The sequence below is a fragment of the Plasmodium falciparum genome, assembly GCF_000002765.6.
Source record: "Plasmodium falciparum 3D7 genome assembly, chromosome: 5".
Classification (NCBI taxonomy): Eukaryota; Apicomplexa; class Aconoidasida; order Haemosporida; family Plasmodiidae; genus Plasmodium; species Plasmodium falciparum.
In genome coordinates this window covers 550,001-570,000 of record NC_004326.2, presented here as the reverse complement: position 1 = coordinate 570,000, position 20,000 = coordinate 550,001, and the positions used below count along the sequence as shown (strand labels likewise).

Genomic DNA, 20,000 nt, shown 5'->3' with positions numbered 1-20,000 from the left:
TAAATAAATATATATATATATAATATTTTTTATACATTGTTATTAACTTTTTTCCATAATTATAATTACGAATTATTTAAAATGGATAATCTTTTACGCCATTTAAAAATAAGCAAGGAACAAATAACACCAGTTGTTTTAGTTGTAGGAGATCCAGGAAGAGTCGACAAGATAAAAGTGGTATGTGATTCATATGTTGATTTAGCATACAACAGAGAATACAAAAGTGTAGAATGTCATTATAAGGGTCAGAAATTTTTATGTGTTAGTCACGGTGTAGGTTCAGCAGGATGTGCTGTATGTTTTGAAGAATTATGTCAAAATGGAGCTAAAGTAATTATTCGTGCAGGTTCATGTGGATCTCTTCAACCAGATTTAATAAAAAGAGGTGACATATGTATATGTAATGCAGCTGTTAGGGAAGATAGAGTATCTCATTTATTAATTCATGGAGATTTCCCAGCTGTTGGTGATTTTGATGTTTATGATACTTTAAATAAATGTGCACAAGAATTGAATGTGCCAGTTTTTAATGGTATCAGTGTTTCATCAGATATGTATTATCCCAATAAAATTATTCCTTCAAGATTAGAAGATTATTCTAAAGCTAATGCTGCTGTTGTTGAAATGGAACTAGCCACTCTTATGGTTATTGGAACCTTAAGAAAAGTTAAAACAGGTGGTATTCTTATTGTTGATGGATGTCCATTCAAATGGGACGAAGGGGATTTCGACAACAATTTAGTTCCTCACCAATTAGAAAATATGATTAAAATAGCCTTAGGAGCATGTGCAAAATTAGCAACCAAATATGCCTAAATTTTAATATATATATGTATATATATATATATATATATATTTATTTATTTATTTATATGTATATTTATTTATATACATATTATAAAAACTATCCTTTTATATATATAATTGTGTATTTTCTTATCAAATAAAAAAAAAAAAAAAAAAAAAAAATATTTGCAAGGTGTGTACGTGTACCATCAAACATATTATATATATATATGTATATATATATATATATATATATATAGTAATAATTTAAAATTTTTTTTTTTTTTCTTTTGCTATTTTTCCTCTTAAATGAAGGAACGTTATATATATATATAGATAGATATATGTTTATGCATTCATGAAAAAGAATTCATGCTTTTTATTTAGTACATTTTCCATATGTTCTTAAAGAAAAAAAAAATTGTGTTAATTCTTAACGTAATATATTTTTTAAGGACAGTTTTAATAAATAACATTTATGAACCTAATAAAATATTAAAATATACTTTTAAAGAATTTTAATTTTAAAATTAAAACAATAATATAAATAATCTATAACAAGAAAAAAATAAGTAAACATAAATATGTAAATGAATAAATGAATAAATAAATAAATAAGTAAATATATATATATATATATATATATATATATTTATATATATTATATGTAAAGAGTTAGTTTGTTAATAAGTACTGAATAAAAATTATCAAATTGAACAATCAATAATTTAAAAAAAAAAATAAATATATGAAAAATATTAATTGAAGAATAAAAATCTTGACAACAGTATCAATATTCTAATAATTTTAGACTTATAACAAATGATTTAATTTAGGCTCAATACATAGAGCTCATTTAAAAACTCGCCCTGAAGAAAAAAAAAGAAATAAATATAAATGTATATATATATATATATATATATATATATTATTAAAGATATTGTTTTTATAGCATTACTATGGTTATATGCTGAAGCAAGTTGGACTTCTCATAAAATAACTCGTATAGCACTTCGCTAGAGTAAAACGGAAGTTGTCTGCATAAAAATTAAACAAATGAATAAATAATTATATATATATATATATATATATATATATATATATATGTATACATATATATTTTTTTTTTATTTTTGTTAACTTATATATCAACTAGCTAATTTAATTTTTTTTTTATTTTTTATTATTTTTTTTTTTTTTTTTTTTTTATTTTTTTTTTTTTATTTTTTTTTTTTTTTACCTTAACAAGTCATCAAATAAAATATTTTTCACCAAATAGCTATCCGTTTTTTTGTACAAATTTAAGACAATGGATTGGATGAAAAAGTCTGGTTTTAAATGAGTATGGACATTTACAGCTAAATTTGGAAAGATATATTTCTTTGTGATATTATATATTTCTTTAAAGAAAAGAAAACGTTTATGATTTAATGGATGAAATAAATGTATACTACCATCGTTGGATAAGGACAGAGCAATGTTTGAGTTATCTTGTTTATTTAAAGCGTTAATAAATTTAACAATTCTTCTATTAAAATTAAAATAATTGAATATATAGAGATTATCAATATCTTGATAGTTTTTATATGAGAAAACAATAAAGTTGTTATAAACATCCATAGCAATAATTGATATAAAAGAGTTGAATATAATATAATGACAACATAATATATTTAAATTGTTACTATAAAAATTTTTGGATATGGAAATAATACTTCGACTATCATATTGTTCTTCATAATTATACATATTGATAAAAATTCCTTTAAATAAATCAGCAATAATAATAAAATTTTTCATTATTTTAATATCACTAATATAAAAATTATTATCAAGAAAAGCACCTTTAGTAAAATCGTTATCGTTTACTTCATGTATATAAATCTTGGAATTAATACAATGAAGAATATTACTATAACAGTTATTATTGGAATCTTTCATATCATTCCAATATGTATTATTTTTATCAAGATTATATTTATCTTCATTATTTAAAAAATATTCCTTTCCTTCATTTTTTGTAGGATTTTTAAAATTTCGCCCTGCGTACATAATATTACTATTATAATTATCTGTGTGAACATAAAATGGGAGAATTTGAGATACACAGTTGTTATATGTTTTTTTCATGTAAACCAGTAGTTTTCCTTTCTTTGTGCTTTCGGCTTTATTATTTGAATTATCTGTATTTAATAAATCTTGATTTGGATTAGCATCACTTATATGGTTAATGTCAACGTCAACGTCAACGTCATTATTAAGATGATTGTTATTTGTTTCGTATTTGTTAATTCCTATTTGGTTCATTACATCATCATTTTCGTTATTTTTCTGATGCGCATCAAGCGATTTTCCAAAGTTATCCATATTAGGAGAAGAGTTAAAATATGAGTCTAGATGATTTTTATTAAATTTAAAGAATATATTACTAAAATCAAGTATATATATATTTCCTTGTGTTTCTATTCTTTCATTAATATTGATTCCACTGCTTATATAAATATATTCCTTATTATTAAGGTATCCAAAAGAGACACATTGAATTTCTTCACTGTGTTCAAAAATATAATAACCATATACATGTTTACTATTTTCGTGAAATAATAATAATTTATAATATTTTGTATATGTTTGAACCGATTGAATAAGTTTATTATTTGTTCTTAATATATGATCATCTTTCAAATTGTTTGTTGTAGTATGTTCTGTATGAGCAGGTAAAAATCTTTTTATTTGATGTGTATATTGATTATTAATACAATCATCCAGATATATATTTGGTATACATTGTATTTCTTCATTTTCATATAAGGTATTATTTTTTATTTCATCTTTCTGTAGGTTAATTCTTTTTTTTAATAATTTCTTTAAGCAATAATATTCATCATATTTTATTCTAACAACTACTGCTAGGACCTTTCCAAATGTTACATGATAAGGAAAATTATATGAAGAATTAGAACCATTTTTTTTATTTACATATTCGTCATTATCACAACTATTTTTATAATTCTCATTAATGGCATTCGTTTCAATCACTTCATCCGTTTCATTCATTTTATTCGTTTCAATCACTTCATCCGTTTCATTCATTTTATTCGTTTCAATCACTTCATCCGTTTCATTCATTTTATTCGTTTCAATCACTTCATCCGTTTCATTCATTTTATTCACTTCATTCATTTCAATCACTTCATCCGTTTCATTCATTTCCTTAATACATTTTTTTTTGTTGACGTAACAACCTCTTCCACCTTTGCGTGCCTTCTTCAAAACATAATCATCTTTCGATATGCACATTTTATGAATATAAGGATATGACAGAATTTTTTTTGTCGCGAAAGAATCATTAAAAGAGAGATTTATTAAGTTCGAATTTTTTGAAAAAAATATTATATCATTTTGTATGCTGATATGATTTGGATTACTATAAGAATTAATATGTCCAATGTGTGTATCACCATATGGATTATTCAAATGGATCTTATTACCATAATTATTTTTATTTCCATTATTATTAATATTATTATTATTATTATTATTGTTGTTGTTGTTGTTGTTGTTGTTGTTGCTTTCATTAGATTGTTCATTTATTATAGTGGATGTAAGAAAAAAATCAGATCTTATATTAACTTGTGTGGATTTAGGCATAACAGAATTATATTTATAATCATTTATATTAAATATTTGAAATTTGTTATTTGAGAAGCTTATAAATTCATTCTGATCTATTTTGTGTAAACCTTTTATATGCCCATAAATATCTTTAATATTATATAATATATTATTATGTGCATAATGTATAATGTAATTATTATTGTTTTTATTTGGTTCTTTCTCTTCTTTATTATTATGATAACTTTGTTGTAGTTTTTCTTTATTTAAAGGGTGTATATATAATTTCCCCTTATAATTAGATAAGAACAATATGGGATAATTAATATAATAATTGTTCATTATATCTTTTTCAAATAATTCTTTCGATACATTTTTATCATCACTTATATTTGTTGTAATTTTGTTTATATCTATATAGGGGTACACAACAAGGCAATTATAATAAACATTCTTTTTTTTGTTATTATTATTATTATTATTTTTTTTGTTCATTTTATTTGTAGGCTCTTTAAAATTATGTTCATCCAAAAGTATATATGAACCATTGTAAATATTCTCATCATATATTTTATTATTACTAATAGAGTTTGTATTTCTTGGAAGATACATAATATTACTAATCAAAGGTTGAATAAATTTATGAACAATGATTTTAAATTTGACATTAGCAAATAAATTATTATTATTTTTTTTTTTTATAGAAAAGAACGATTTATATATTAATATTGGTCTCCCTGTTAAAAATATGATTAAAAAATAGTCTTTATTTAATTTAAAAAATAAAATATTAATAATTTTTTCTGCATTCAAATAATTTATAAGTGATTTATCATTATAATTAAATTTTTTGTTATTATTTTCTTTCATATTATTATGATCAACATGATGTTCCTGGTCACCGTCATATTTTATTATTTTACATTTATGTAATTTTTTTGTATTTTTATGTTTATTTTTATTTATTGTATTATATATATATTTTGGAACACCCATGATATAGTTACTTTTAAAAATTATTTTTTTCTTTCTAATATCAAAAATATTAAATGTTTTATTATTTGTGTTCGACAAGAAAGATAAATATATATGTCTTTTTTTATGATAAAATGTTGATAAACAATCAATATTTTTAATATTAGGAATATACATTTCAAATATATGATCTATATTAATGTGTTTACTACTTTTTATAAAATCATATAACATGGATAAATTTTTTATTTGAAATATTTTATATAAATCATAAAAATTATAATATAATTCATCACAATTAGTTTCTTTCAAATTATGTGTTACATTATATGTATTATTAATATTATTATAACATTTGTGTGATGACTTTTTTTTTTTTGTAGATAAAATATTTTTTTCTTTTAAAAATTTGATAAAGCTATATATATTTATTTGTTCTTTTTTATTTTCATATATTAAACAATGTATAGTACATATATTATATAAAAAAATTATTTTATTAATTATATTTATACATTCTTTTATAACATTTTTATTTAATATATATATAGAACAATTATAATTTTCATATAATATAATTAAATAATTTTCTATTAATTCACAACTTTTAACAGGATAATCATCAATATGAATATTTTTTATCAACACATATGTATTCTTATAATATAAAATATTGATTTCATATTTACATACTTGTATTAAGATAATATTTTTATAATTTAAGAAAGCTATTGTTGTGTCTATTATATTTATATTTGTTTTTATATGTTCTTTTTTTCCTTCTATAAAAAAATGTAACACTTTTTTTTGTAAATAATATTGTGTACTTTTCATTTCATCATAAATATATTTATTTTCTTTTCTTATTTTTTTATATGAGAAATAAAAACATAACTTGTTAGCAAAATTTTTATCTTGCTTATAATATTTAGATATATCATTTTTTATTTGTTCATTATAGTTAATACCTTTTTCCATATTTTGTAAATCTATATGTCTTGTTTCCATATTTTTTTTATCCATATAATTATATTTTTCGTTACATATAATACTATTATCATCATGTTCATACATTATATATGGAAAATATATCCTCTTCAAATAAAACATAACATCTTTATTATTAAAATAATTTAGATTGGTTTTTTTAAAAAATAATACATATTTTTCAATAGTCATCAATGTATTTTTTAAATGTATTTCTTCATATATATCGTTAGTTTTAATATTTGTATTTATAAAATTTGAATTATTTCTTATCATGTACATAATTTTGTCTGAACAAAAATAATTATCTCGACTAAAATTATTAAAACGATTTTTATTAAAATCCATAAAATTCATATTATCTCTCCTTTTGGTATCATCAATAACATATTCATCATCATCATCCTTTTCTTTTAACAAACATAAATAATTATTGTAACAATCTTCATCAGGTTGTATACTTTCTTTATCTTCAATGACTTCATCATCTGAATACATCACATCATTTACATTATTTATAAATAAATCAGAATTATTTTGATCCTCCATATGATTATCATCATCATGATTAAGATTCTCCTCCTTATTATTATCATATTTATAAAGCATACTTATCCTTTCCGTAAATTGTCGTAAAAAAAGATTTCTTTTTAATTTATTATTTTCATATAAAACAAAATATTGATTTGCTCTTTTCGTTTTTAAAAACATTATATTATTTATACATAATAAGATATGTCTATTTGGTTCATTATCTTTTAAATAATCATTCTTTTTATTACATATGACTTTGTCCATAGGATAATTTTTTAATTTATTCATTTTTGATATATCATTTATTTCTATATTATTATTACAATCTTTTTGTGTTACATTTAATAGAATATATTGAATACGTGTGTCTTTATATTTACGATTATTTCTTCTGTAATGCTTTATGTATTCCTTGTCACGTATTTTTCGATCTTGTACTTGTGTACAGTGTACATTTTTTATATAACATTGTAAGAATTCTATATCTAATTTAATAACAAGGGGTACTTCAAAAAACACTTTATTAATAGTACTGTTTTTCTTCTTTCCTATATGAGAGATATATATACATTTATATATGGATGAAAAATGATCATATAGTTTATGTATATCTATCAGTATTCCTTTGAATAATATTTTATCGACCTTTGAAAAAAATAACATATTATCATTATTATTATTATTATTATTATTATTATTATTGTTTATTTTATGTTTCGAATTTATTAATTCTATATTCTCATTTTCCTTATTTTTCTCTTGCGTTTCTTGTATTATTATTTCTTGATTCAAAATATTATCTTTAACTTTATTAAAATGATCATTCATTTTGTCATTTTTATCTTGTATTTTATTTTTTATTTTTTTTGTTTTTTTTTTTTTCATAAAAAATAAAGGAGAGGAATATTCTATATTCCCATGAGCATTAATCTTTGAAAAATGATTTTCTAAAATTTTAATTTTTTTTTTATATTTTTGAAATAACAAATCATATTTTTTATTATTCAGTTCCTTTGTATATTCATTGACGTTTATATTTTTATTTAAATAATTTAATAAATCAAAAAGGAAATTATTATTTCTTTTATAATACTTTAACTTGGTACAAATGTTTTCCTTTTTATTATTATTATTTTTTTTTTCCTTTTTATTATTATTTTTTTTTTTTTCCTTTTTATTATTATTTTTTTTTTTTTCCTTTTTATTATTATTATTTTTTTTTTCCCTTTTATTATCATTTTTTTCCCCCTTTTTATTATTATTATTTTTTTTTTCCTTTTTATTATTATTTTCCATTTGAGTTGTATCATTATTTCTGGGAATTATGTGGTCTGATTTTTCTGTAATGTCTACACAATATTTGTTATTATTATCATCATTATAATAATAAGAAGAAGAGTCCTCTTGAACAATATTAGGATTTCCATTTTGCCGAAATTTATTTTCTATATGCTCATTTTTCGGTCTTTTCGTAGGTACACACGAAAATGTGTTGGTATTTTTTCTCTTTCTATAAATATTAATATTTTCATTTTTTTGATTTTTTTCATTTTTATTAATATTTTTATTTTTTTTTATTCGTTCTTTTCTCCGTATAATACATATATCCGACACACCACCTATCCCATCATAGGAATACACAAAATATAAATATTTTGAAAAAGTGAAGAACGTTGACGTTTTTATGGTAGCCATAAATTTATATGTTATATTCCAGCGCATTAAATGTATTAAATCATTAAGATCTTTAGATATATGACCATGTATCATATATTTTTTATTTAATAAAAATATATTATTATTTTTTGTATGAACATTTAAAATACTAAAATTTATATTAAAATAAGTATAATCAACAAATAAACAATTGTCTTTCATTAATTCAAATATTTCATTTATATAACTAGTCTTATTAAAAAAATAAACAACTTTCTTATAGCTCATCATATTTATTATATATATATAATCATAACATATACATATAACAATGTTCTTATATTTTAATATATCCACAATATCGTTAGGTATATTATTTACTAATTCGACAATATCAAATTTTTCTTTTTCAATCCTTAAAGTCACAACCTTTAAATTTAACTCTTCAATTTTTCTTTGACCAACATTAATCTAAAGGAAAAATATAAAAATTAAAATGGCAATATATACAAAAATATGTAATTTTATTAACATATATAAAAAAAAAAAAAAAATGTAATATTATGAACATATATAAAAAAAAAAAAAAAATGTAATATTATGAACATATATAAAAAAATATGTAATATTATACACATATATATATATATATATATATATATATATATATATATATATATGTAGCACACTCAATATACGTTTCTTATACAAATAAATCATTAAAATCCTCAAAAAATTTATAAATTTTTATTTCCTTACCGCGTCCCTCTGAATAAGTACGTTAGCTAAATTGTCATGATAAAATATTTTTTTTATAAAAACAAAATGTTTATATATCCGATGTAACTTAATTTTACTTATATTATCAAGGTATATATCATTCGAAAAATAATTAGTTTGTACTTCCTTCCTAACCCTACCATTTTTTTCATTTTCTTTTGTTTCTTCTATACTTTTTTTTTTGGTTGTATAAAAGAAGGTATATAAGGTTTTAAAATTATAAGAAAATGTAAAGGAAAATTCACAAAAATTAATTTTTTTTTTTTTGGCCTTTATAATTTTTTTTTTATTAAAATTTAAACAATAATTATTTAAAAAATATAATTCCTTTTTGTATTCATCAACATTATTATTTAAGTTGTCCATAAAATTATCATCCTCTATTATCATATCTTCAACATTTGTGGTTTTATTATTTGATGATAATTCGTTATTCTCTTTATCAATATTTTTATCTTTATCAATATTTTTATCTTTATCAATATTTTTATCTTTATCAATATTTTTATCTTTATCTATATTTTTATCTTTATCTATATTTTTATCTATATTTTTATTTTTATCTTTATTAATAAATAACTTTAATTTAATTTTTTTTTTCTTTTTTTTTAATCTACTTACTTTCATATCAGAAAGTCGATTATGATGAAGATTCGATTTTCCATATTTACTTAAATGTTTCTTATTAGTTACATTATATATTTTTTTTTTTTCTTCTTTTTTTTTCTTATATTTAAAATTATCATATTTATGAATATAATTAATAGCACATGGTAAATTGTAAAATAAGGATGAAAATTTTATTTCTCTATTAAATGTATGTCTCAATACTATTACTAAGCTATTTAAAATTTTATTATATTTATAAATTATAAAATGTATATTTTTATAAATCAAAAGTATTCCACTTATATTTTTTTTTTTTTTATTTAAAAATATATCTTTTAAAATAACTAATTTTAAAATAGGAGCATTTAATTTGGTCTCATATAACAAATATATATTCTTCTTTTGGGTATCATATGTATAAATATATAAATCTTTATTCTTTATAATTATAAACTCGATACTTTTATCATCTAATAAGTTACCATATTCCAAATGATCTACTTCACTTGAATTCCTTAATTCTTCGATCTTAATGTCTATCATATTTACATAACTAATAATTTTTAAATTATCTTAAGAAAAATAAACAGCCAAAAAATCACAAGCATATTAAATAAATAAATAAATAAATATATAATTATATATATATTTATATATTTATAATATAGGTAGATGGATAAATAAATAAATAAATAAATATACACAAATATATATTTTATATACATATCTTTTCAGGTGTGTATTTTTTTCGTTTTTTCACATTTGACAAATAAATAAAATATATTTATATTGATATTTCCTTTATATGCTTTTTTTTTTTTTTTTTTTTTTTTTTTTAATAATATATATTTGCTCTAATTTTATTTCCCAACATTATTCTTCTATTCATATATCTATATCGCATCATATTGAATATAAATATTTCATAGATAATATAATAATTAAGAAACAAAAAAAAAAAAAAAAAAAAAAAAAAAAAAAGAAATTAAAAGTAAAAGTAAAAGTAAAAGAACTACATTTTTATAATCTTATTATTTTTTATATACATATAAAACTACGACATATGCTTCTTTATTATTTCTTTAAAATATATATATATATATTATATATATGTTTAAATTTTTTTTTTTTTTTTTTTTTTTTTTTTTTATTATTTATATTTATTATTTTTTTTTTTTAATTCGTTAAATTTTATAAAGATATAATTAAAAAAAAAAAATTAAAATAAAAAGAATATATAATATGAAAACATCACATCGTACCATAAATTAATGCCTAAATAAATATTAGGTTATTTATATATATTATATATTTTATTTTTATTTTATTATATATATATTATATATATATATATATAATAATATTTCTGTTAACATATAATACATATTATATATATATTACATATATATTAAAAAATGTATTCATATATGTATACAATATATACATATATATAATATATATTATTATGTATATATATTTATATTATTATTTGTATATTTTTTTTTTTATTAAAAATATTGTGCATCTTAATAATATATAATATATATTATTATATATATATATATATATATATTATATATATATATTATATGTATATATCTTTATTTCGTTTATCCATTTATTTAATTTTATTATTTTTTATTTTTTTGTTCAAATGTATAAAAATGCATTTTTCCCTATATGTTAACACAACCATGTTTTTATAATAAAAATAAAATATGTACATAATATATGTATGTATGTATTATGCATATTTTATTTTTTGTAGTTTTTTTAAAATATTAGAAATAATAACATTCTAGTAACAAGCGTCAAATATATATATATATATATATATATATATATATATATATATATTTATATATGTGACAATTTATATGTGTTGTTTAGTATATTTATGTAATGATATAAATATTTGTTTGCTATAAGATATAATTATATTTATTATATTTTTAACAATTTTTCCTTTTTTTTTTTTTTTTTTTTTTTTTGTTTTTTTTTTGTTTTTGTTTTTTTCTTTTTTTTTTGTATTTTTGAAAAAAAATGACTAGCCAAACAACCACTGCCGTTTTTAGCAGTGATTTGCAAACATTCATAGTTACAAAATATGATCCCTTGTTGAGCATTGTAAAAGAATTAAATGATAAATTACAAAATTCTGAAAAAGGTTAAAAGGAAAAATAATATATATATATTAAAATTTATATGGAATGTATATATTTGTCTTATTTTTATTTTCTTCTTAAAAAAAAAAAAAAAATTTTATATTATGTTAATTTTTTTTTTTTTTTTGTTTGTTCTGTGCACAGATAAATACCACTTAGAAAAGCGAATAATAAAATTAGAAAAACAAATGGTTCTTTTATTAGAAAAACTAGAAGTTAGCGATATTTTATTTGATAATGAAGAGAAAGAAAAAAAAGAGGAACCAAGAAAAAATCAAAAGATTGAAAGCGAAGAAAATTTATTAGCTCCTTGGTTATTTTCCTGTCAATTAGGAACGCCATTATCATCCTTGCAAGTTCTCTTAGAATTTAATGTAAATAATACTATAGAATTAAATGTAAAATTATGGAAACGTGAAGAAGATATGTGGATAAATGTTCTAGAAGATATTTCATCTAATTATAATAATTATTTACCAGATTCTTTAAGCCTTCTTGATTTAAGAAAGGCTGCAAGAAAATGTCTACTTAATATATGTATGAATGAAATATTAATAGTTTTAAGAAACGTACCAGGAAAATCTCAAGCACTCTATAATACAACAACAATGACATTGGTAGCAATTTTGGCATCAGCTATTTATGAAGCTTGGAAAAGAATAGAGTTAACGGACCCAGTTTCTTTGGGAAGGATAGTTCTTGTATTGGACGGTATGAATTGTATAAACAAAAAAAGTGTATGCACATATATATATATATATATGTATGTATTTTTATTTTATTTTAGGAGAAGATGTTGGATCAAGGTTAAGAGCAGGAAATAAAAAGTTAAAAATAGAGCCCTTAAATTAAAAAGTGTATATATAATATTTATTATTACACTTTGTATAAATATTCATTCCCCGTATTAATTATAAATAAATATAAATATAAATATATATATATATATATATATATATATGTATATATATATATACTTGGTAGTGTTCCTTTTCCATATCGAGGGTAATACTTGATGAAATACGTTTATAATATATAATGCTTAAACATTTTAGAATTAATAACTTTACACATTAAGGATAAGTGAACACATACATACAACATGAGTATATATATATATATATATATATATATAGATATATATATATTTTTTTTTTTTTTTTCTTTTTGTAAATTTGTATTATTAAATTTTACCTTAACATATTAGACAGGTAGCTATTTTTTTTTTTTTTTTTTTTTTTTTTTTTTGTACCTCCTTTTTAAAAATTTTTGTTTTTTTTATATTTTAAATTTTTAAGTTTTATTTCTTTTATATTTTATTTTATTTTATTTCATTTTATTCCATTTCATTTTTTTAGTTTGTTTAAACAAAAAATTTTGACGAGTTTGATAATATTTTTTAAATAAACTTTTCTCTACTTTTATTTACTTCATTTGTTATATTATATTATTTTTTTATTGTTGTTTTTTTTGTATAAAAAATTCTTAACACCTGAATTGTTCAGAATTTTTATAATTCATGTGTATCAAAAAAGAAGAAATATATATAAATATATATAAATATATATACACAAAAAAAAAAAAAAACAAACAAGAGGAACATAAATGGTAGATAGATAATATATATATATATATATATATATATATATATTAATATTTATTTATTTTATTTTCCCTTTATCTTATAATACTTGTTTTATTTCATTATAAAAAAAGATGAACACAATAATATTGGAAATTGCCTAGAATGAATAAAGTGGATCCCCCATTTCCATTTTTTTTATTTTTTTTTTATTTTTTTTTATTTTATTTACTTATTAAATAAGGTATATTTGAAAATTGGATATTCCCCAGGATATTAAATTTGGTTCATCTTTTTGTATATTTGTTCCAAAATAAATGATTAATTTATTTGAATTATGTGGAATAATAATATCGATTATAGAAAAAAATTTAGATTCTCCTGTAGTATTTCCACAAATGTTAATAGAATTTTGTTTATTTATTTGTGAATGTGTATCAGTCCATACATAATATTTTTCTTCTTTTTCATCTGTAGTAATTTTCATATAAGCTGTTTGATTATCCCAGTTATCAATAAAATGGAAATTACATTTTATACGTATTTGTGAATGGCTTGGAATATTTTCAAAGGTTTTGTATATTTCTCCTTTTGATAATTTTCCATATCCACCTAATAAATTAATTCCACCACATGAAGATGTATAATTAAAAAATTGATCTCCAATCCATCCTTTGGTATTTGAACTATTTGAAAAATCTTCATGAACAAACATTTGAAATTGATTCACATTCATAATTTTTAATATTCCTTGTATATTCAATATCTTAACAGATAAATCCAAATTAAAAAAATTTAAATTTTCGTGCTCATCAATAGTTACAAGAGGTTTCTTTTTTTTACTTATTATTAATTCACTTCTTTCATTTAATCCTATTTTATATTCACTCTCTTCATTTACAAATAATATTCCGTTCTCTTGATTATTTTTAGACGATATTTTTAAATTGGCAACTGTCAAACTCCCCTTGACAGACAATTCATTATCACACCTGCTTTTATTAAAAAAGGAAATCAGGACGATATAAATAAATACGAAATTCATTTGTCTTATCGTTATCTAATCATAATATATAAATATAAATATATAAATATATATATATATATTTATATATTTATGCGTATTTTTTTTTTTTTTCTTTTTTTCCACTTATATAATAATTATGTAACGTTTTGAAACATTCCCCATAAAATATAATAATAATAATAATAATAATAATATAAGTTGAGAATATTAGATGTATATACACTTTAATATTATTTCAAAATTAAAATTATATCTTTAATTTTTTTTATACTATGTAAATAAATACAACATTTCAACATATAATAATAATTGCTCCTACAATTCTTTAAATTTATTTGTATATAAAAATATATTATATTTAGAAGTAAGCACATCCCTATAACTTAAATATCATCATGAAAATAACACAACGAAAGAATGAAATTTTTTGAAAAGTTGAAATGTACACATTTACACATATTTATATATATATATATGTATATATTTATATAATGTCAAAGATTAAACTCAGACACGATTTTATAATAAGACGTTGAGGTATCCATATCCATTTCAAGGAATTGTATTTTTTGTATATCAATTTGTTCTTTCAGCAAATTTGTTAAATCATAATCTGTATAGAAAAAAGGAAGAATTTGAGGTTTTTTATTCATATACATTTTTTTCATATAAGAATTTTTCATTAAAGTTAAATGAGGTGTAATATGTTGTAAATCATTTGAATTTTTATTTAATTCTTTTTTATTATTATTTGATAATATTTCTTTTGCGGGTTTTTTATTATTGAAAATAATTTTTATTCCTCTTTTAGAAAATGAGTCGATTAAATGGTTTATAATATTTATAATATATTTATTACTATCTTCTTTTAAACTTAAATATAAAACATCGTTACGAAATGTATCTAATTTTTCAAAACATATTTTTTCATTATGCATATTTTTTTTTATCTTTTCCATGGCTTCATTAAATGCTTCTTTGGATAATTCGATTTGGTTCTTTTTAATATGTAAAATTAAAAGAGATATATGAAATTTATTTCTTTCAATAATACAATCTTTTAATTCATCATATTTTACAAGAACATGTTTTTGTATATTTATTAATTCATTACAAATATTATCATTTTTTATTGGTATACATATAAAATAATTTGGCCTAAAGTAGCTCATCTTATTATTATTTCTCAAACTATGAAAACAAGGATATATCGTATTATTATGATGATAATGATTTTTAATCAAAAAGGAAGAATAACTTAAATAATGGTATATGCTTCTTTTAATATTCATTTATAAAAATAAAAATTCTTAACTCTTACAAATATATGCAATTACATCTTTGGAATATTTAAAAAAAAAAAAAAAAAAAAAAAAAAATAATAAAATAAAAAAATAAAAAAATATATATATATATATATATATTTAATCTTAATAACATTACCTATATTTTTACGTGTGCAATATATTAGAACAAAAATGTTATGTATGAAATTTTAAAAAAAAGAAAAGAAAAGAAAAGAAAAGAAACAGTTGTTTTAAGATATTTATGAATATATATATATATATTTTTTATTTTTTATTTTTTACATTTTTGTATATATTTCTATTATAATAATAAAAAATTAAATACATATAATCTATATTTTTTTATTATTTGAAAATATAAAAATGCTTCCTCTCTTGTATTCATATTTTTATAATTCACAAAATGATAAAGATAATGATAATAATAGTAACTTAAAAAATTATGTGTATAAATAAATAAATACATACATATATATATATATATATATATATATATATATATATATATAGAAATAAACTAATTAATTATGATAAATAATATATACATCTTTCCACATAAAATTTAATCAATCTTACCATTTTTTTTTTTTATCTTTATGTCGTGTTATTTAACCCTGAACTCCTTTTTTTTAGTATGTTCCTTTTCTTAACATATCATTGGAAGGAAAAAAAACACAAAAATTTCTTCTTTAAATCAATTACAACAATCCAAAGCAAATTTAATGCAGATAGAAAAAAAAAAAAACTTAGCTCCAAAACGACCAAATATATTAATTACCTATTTTTAAAAAGGAAAAAGGCAGAACAAAAAATCCATCTGAATAATATAAAAAGGAAACTCCTTAAAAATACCTCTTCTTCTTTGTCAAGCCCATTCGAACCATTCCACGTTATTTGTAATTTCAAAAATGATAAATTAAAAACTCTGCAAAAATACAACATAGAGGAAAAAAATAACAATGCACATAACCTCCTTAAAAATATATCTCAACAAAATAGGTCAAATGTAGAATATCTTAAATGTATTGCCTCCACGGGAGTAGAAGAAAAAAATCATTTAATTGAAACAAACTCGCCAAAGGAGGAAAATGGAACTTTCTTCCAAATGGGTGATATGAATTTTGTGAATTATGATAGAAATTATATGAACGGACAGGATTATCCTACAAATAACCAAACAAATTATATGAACGGACAGGATTATCCTACAAATAACCAAACAAATTATATGAACGGACAGGATTATCCTACAAATAGCCAAACGAATTACATGAACAGACAGGATTATCCTACAAATAGCCAAACGAATTACATGAACAGACAGGATAATCTTACAAATAGCCAAACAAATTACATGAACAGACAGGATAATCTTACAAATAGCCAAACAAATTACATGAACAGACAGGATAATCTTACAAATAGCCAAACAAATTACATGAATAGACAGGATAATCTTACAAATAGCCAAACAAATTACATGAACAGACAGGATTATCCTACAAATAGCAGAATCCTTGTAAGTGATAATCCTTCGGGAATTCCAAGTTATAACAAATCAGGTTCTTCTGATAGCTACCTAGAAGAAAATAAATTCCTACCAACGGTGTGCATCAAGAAAGATAAAGAATTGAAAGATATGAAAAGTTGGAATAATATTAATAACATTCTAGACCTTAGAAAGAATAAGGAGTTGTGTAACATATATTTGATTACTAGTATGATAAATATATATCATGAGAATAATTACAATTATATAATATTGAAAATATTAAAAGAGATGAAACATATCCATTGTATGAGTATGAAGCATATAAGTTTAATTATATACAATATATATAAATATTATTATATTCAATATATAAAAAATATATTTTATAGATCAGACGAAATAAACAGAAGTAACTTTTTTAATAGTTATTACATATTACCAGAAGATGGCATATTATATAATAATGAGTTTAAAATAAAAGATGTGTTGTTAGATATAGAAATAATAAAAAGGTTTTTATTATCAATATCATGTGTAATTAAGACGTATATATATAATGAAAGTGATATGAATGTCTTAAGTAAGATATTATTTGTATATTGTTTCTTTGAAATAAATAATAAAAAAATGAATGAAATGTTAATTGATAAGATCTTGAAAAGTATTCATATAAAAACAAATAAAAGAATAAAATATTTTTCTTTAATATCATTATCTTTTGAGAAATTAAAGATATATTATTCTAAAATACATTTGTTACATTCTAATTTGTTAATAAAAAAAATGAATAAATTAATAAAAGAGTATAATAAGTTAATTATAAGTAATAAAGGGAAGAAGAAGAAGAAAAAGAAGAAGGAAAAAAAAAAATTGGAACGTCTTAATCTATTCCCAGTTCATAAAAAGCACAAAACGTTTTCGTTAATTAATATGAAGGATATTATAACATATTTGTATATAATTAAGACGAATAATATAAAAAATAATGAATTTATAAAGACCTTGTTAAAATATTGCAACATATTTTTGTATGAAATAAACTGGGAAGACAAAAATAATAGTTATATATATTCGTATTATAATAAAGTAAATAAAAAATCATATAGAACGTTAGATTTGTTTTGTAATGAAGAAAATATAATACCCTTGTGTTATCAGCATGATATGTTAAGAAATATAAAATTATATAAATCGTTTGAAAATGAGTTCGAAAAAAAAAAGAGAAAAAAAAATTTATTAAATTCTTATAAGGATATTATTATATTAAAAAGAAGAACAAAAAAAAAAACAAAAAATATATCTCATAATTATGTAAACAAATATTTAGCTTTATATTCTTTGTATAATATAAATAAAACAGCACACAACGATACCATAGGTGAAAATGATTATAGGAATAATATATTAATACAAGTTCAAAATATCCGAAGAGAAACAGAATTCAGAGAGAAATTAGTATATATAGGAAGTAGAGCAAAGGAGATGATAGGAAAGCATAATTACGTCCAAGGAGAAAATAATATTAAAGAAATAGAAAAAATAAATGATGGTGTTATGAAATATGAAAATGAGGACAACCGAATAAGTAGGGAGGTGATTTCTTGTAAAAATGAAAAGATTAATATAAATAAGAAAGGTGTATTATATAGTTCTTATGAGGAGAACAATATACATTTGAATAATAAAAATAAATTATATTATATTGAAAATGACGATATAACAAATAAATATGAAACAAATTTAATATGTATTAGTATATTTCTTAATTATTTAATATCATATGATTATGTAGTTTTAAAAAATATGCCTGAGTTTAATAAGTTAATAGAAATGTATATGAATTTGATAAGAGGTACTAATATGAAGAATATTCACTTTTTATATATGTATAAGATTATAGAAATTAATAGACATATAGAATTGTATAATAATTTTTTAACAAAATTAATTTATTCATCTATTTTTTATAATTGTAAAAATGGATTGTTATCTTTCCTTGGTGTGTTGAAGAGGGTACAAAATATGAATACAATGGAAAGAAAAAATAAAAAATTAAAAGATGTTTCAATAAAAATGGATGATTTTATTGATGCTACTCATTGTTCCTCTGATCATAATTATGATAAACCATATGAGGTAAGGTATGTTCCTGGTGATGACACATTATTCAAATTAATATGTTCTGGATATATGTGGTTGTATTCTTTAATTAATTTATATATACAATTATTAAAAAGCAAAACACATGACTATATATTGAATTATATGTTGATAGATAATTTAATTGTCTTCATTAATTATGATTTTAATCATTTAAGTTATACATCGATTTATGGATGTTTAAAATTATTATATATGATCCAGAATGGTATAAAGGAAAATGGAAAAAAAGAAAATAAAGATCCTTATGTTATTAATTTTAGAATAGAAGAAGAGGAGGAATATTATAATTCTCTACAGAACAAATGTAACAAATTATTAT

The 20,000-nt window shown here is 19.6% G+C and overlaps 6 protein-coding genes across 6 annotated transcripts in view; 3 read left to right on the top strand and 3 right to left on the bottom strand.

Moving 5' to 3' along the window:
• Positions 1-81: 81 nt before the first annotated feature.
• Positions 82-819, top strand: PF3D7_0513300 (purine nucleoside phosphorylase; the record flags this gene model as incomplete). The annotated part of the gene is made up of 1 exon (XM_001351654.1): positions 82-819. The coding sequence occupies one exon, from the start codon at positions 82-84 to the stop codon at positions 817-819; it is 738 nt and encodes a 245-aa protein (XP_001351690.1).
• Positions 820-1,616: 797 nt separating this feature from the next.
• Positions 1,617-10,488, bottom strand: PF3D7_0513200 (conserved Plasmodium protein, unknown function; the record flags this gene model as incomplete). Its single annotated transcript, XM_001351653.1, has 4 exons — positions 1,617-1,658; positions 1,748-1,826; positions 2,030-9,027; positions 9,316-10,488. The coding sequence occupies 4 exons, from the start codon at positions 10,486-10,488 to the stop codon at positions 1,617-1,619; spliced, it is 8,292 nt and encodes a 2,763-aa protein (XP_001351689.1).
• Positions 10,489-11,988: 1,500 nt separating this feature from the next.
• Positions 11,989-12,962, top strand: PF3D7_0513100 (conserved protein, unknown function; the record flags this gene model as incomplete). Its single annotated transcript, XM_002808640.1, has 3 exons — positions 11,989-12,112; positions 12,255-12,821; positions 12,898-12,962. 3 exons carry the CDS (start codon positions 11,989-11,991, stop codon positions 12,960-12,962), a joined length of 756 nt encoding a protein of 251 aa, XP_002808686.1.
• A 965-nt stretch (positions 12,963-13,927) lies between these two features.
• On the bottom strand, positions 13,928-14,737 carry PF3D7_0513000 (conserved protein, unknown function; the record flags this gene model as incomplete). The annotated part of the gene is made up of 1 exon (XM_001351651.1): positions 13,928-14,737. One exon carries the CDS (start codon positions 14,735-14,737, stop codon positions 13,928-13,930), a length of 810 nt encoding a protein of 269 aa, XP_001351687.1.
• Positions 14,738-15,213: 476 nt separating this feature from the next.
• Positions 15,214-16,011, bottom strand: PF3D7_0512900 (AKAP-like protein; the record flags this gene model as incomplete). The annotated part of the gene is made up of 1 exon (XM_001351650.1): positions 15,214-16,011. The coding sequence occupies one exon, from the start codon at positions 16,009-16,011 to the stop codon at positions 15,214-15,216; it is 798 nt and encodes a 265-aa protein (XP_001351686.1).
• A 649-nt stretch (positions 16,012-16,660) lies between these two features.
• PF3D7_0512800 (conserved Plasmodium protein, unknown function) overlaps positions 16,661-20,000 on the top strand; it is a gene marked incomplete at both ends in the record, with an annotated part of 4,935 nt that continues 1,595 nt past the window's right edge. The window contains one exon of the mRNA XM_001351649.1: positions 16,661-20,000. This exon is cut by the window's right edge and continues 1,595 nt beyond it. Within this exon, the coding sequence (XP_001351685.1) occupies positions 16,661-20,000 (3,340 nt within the window).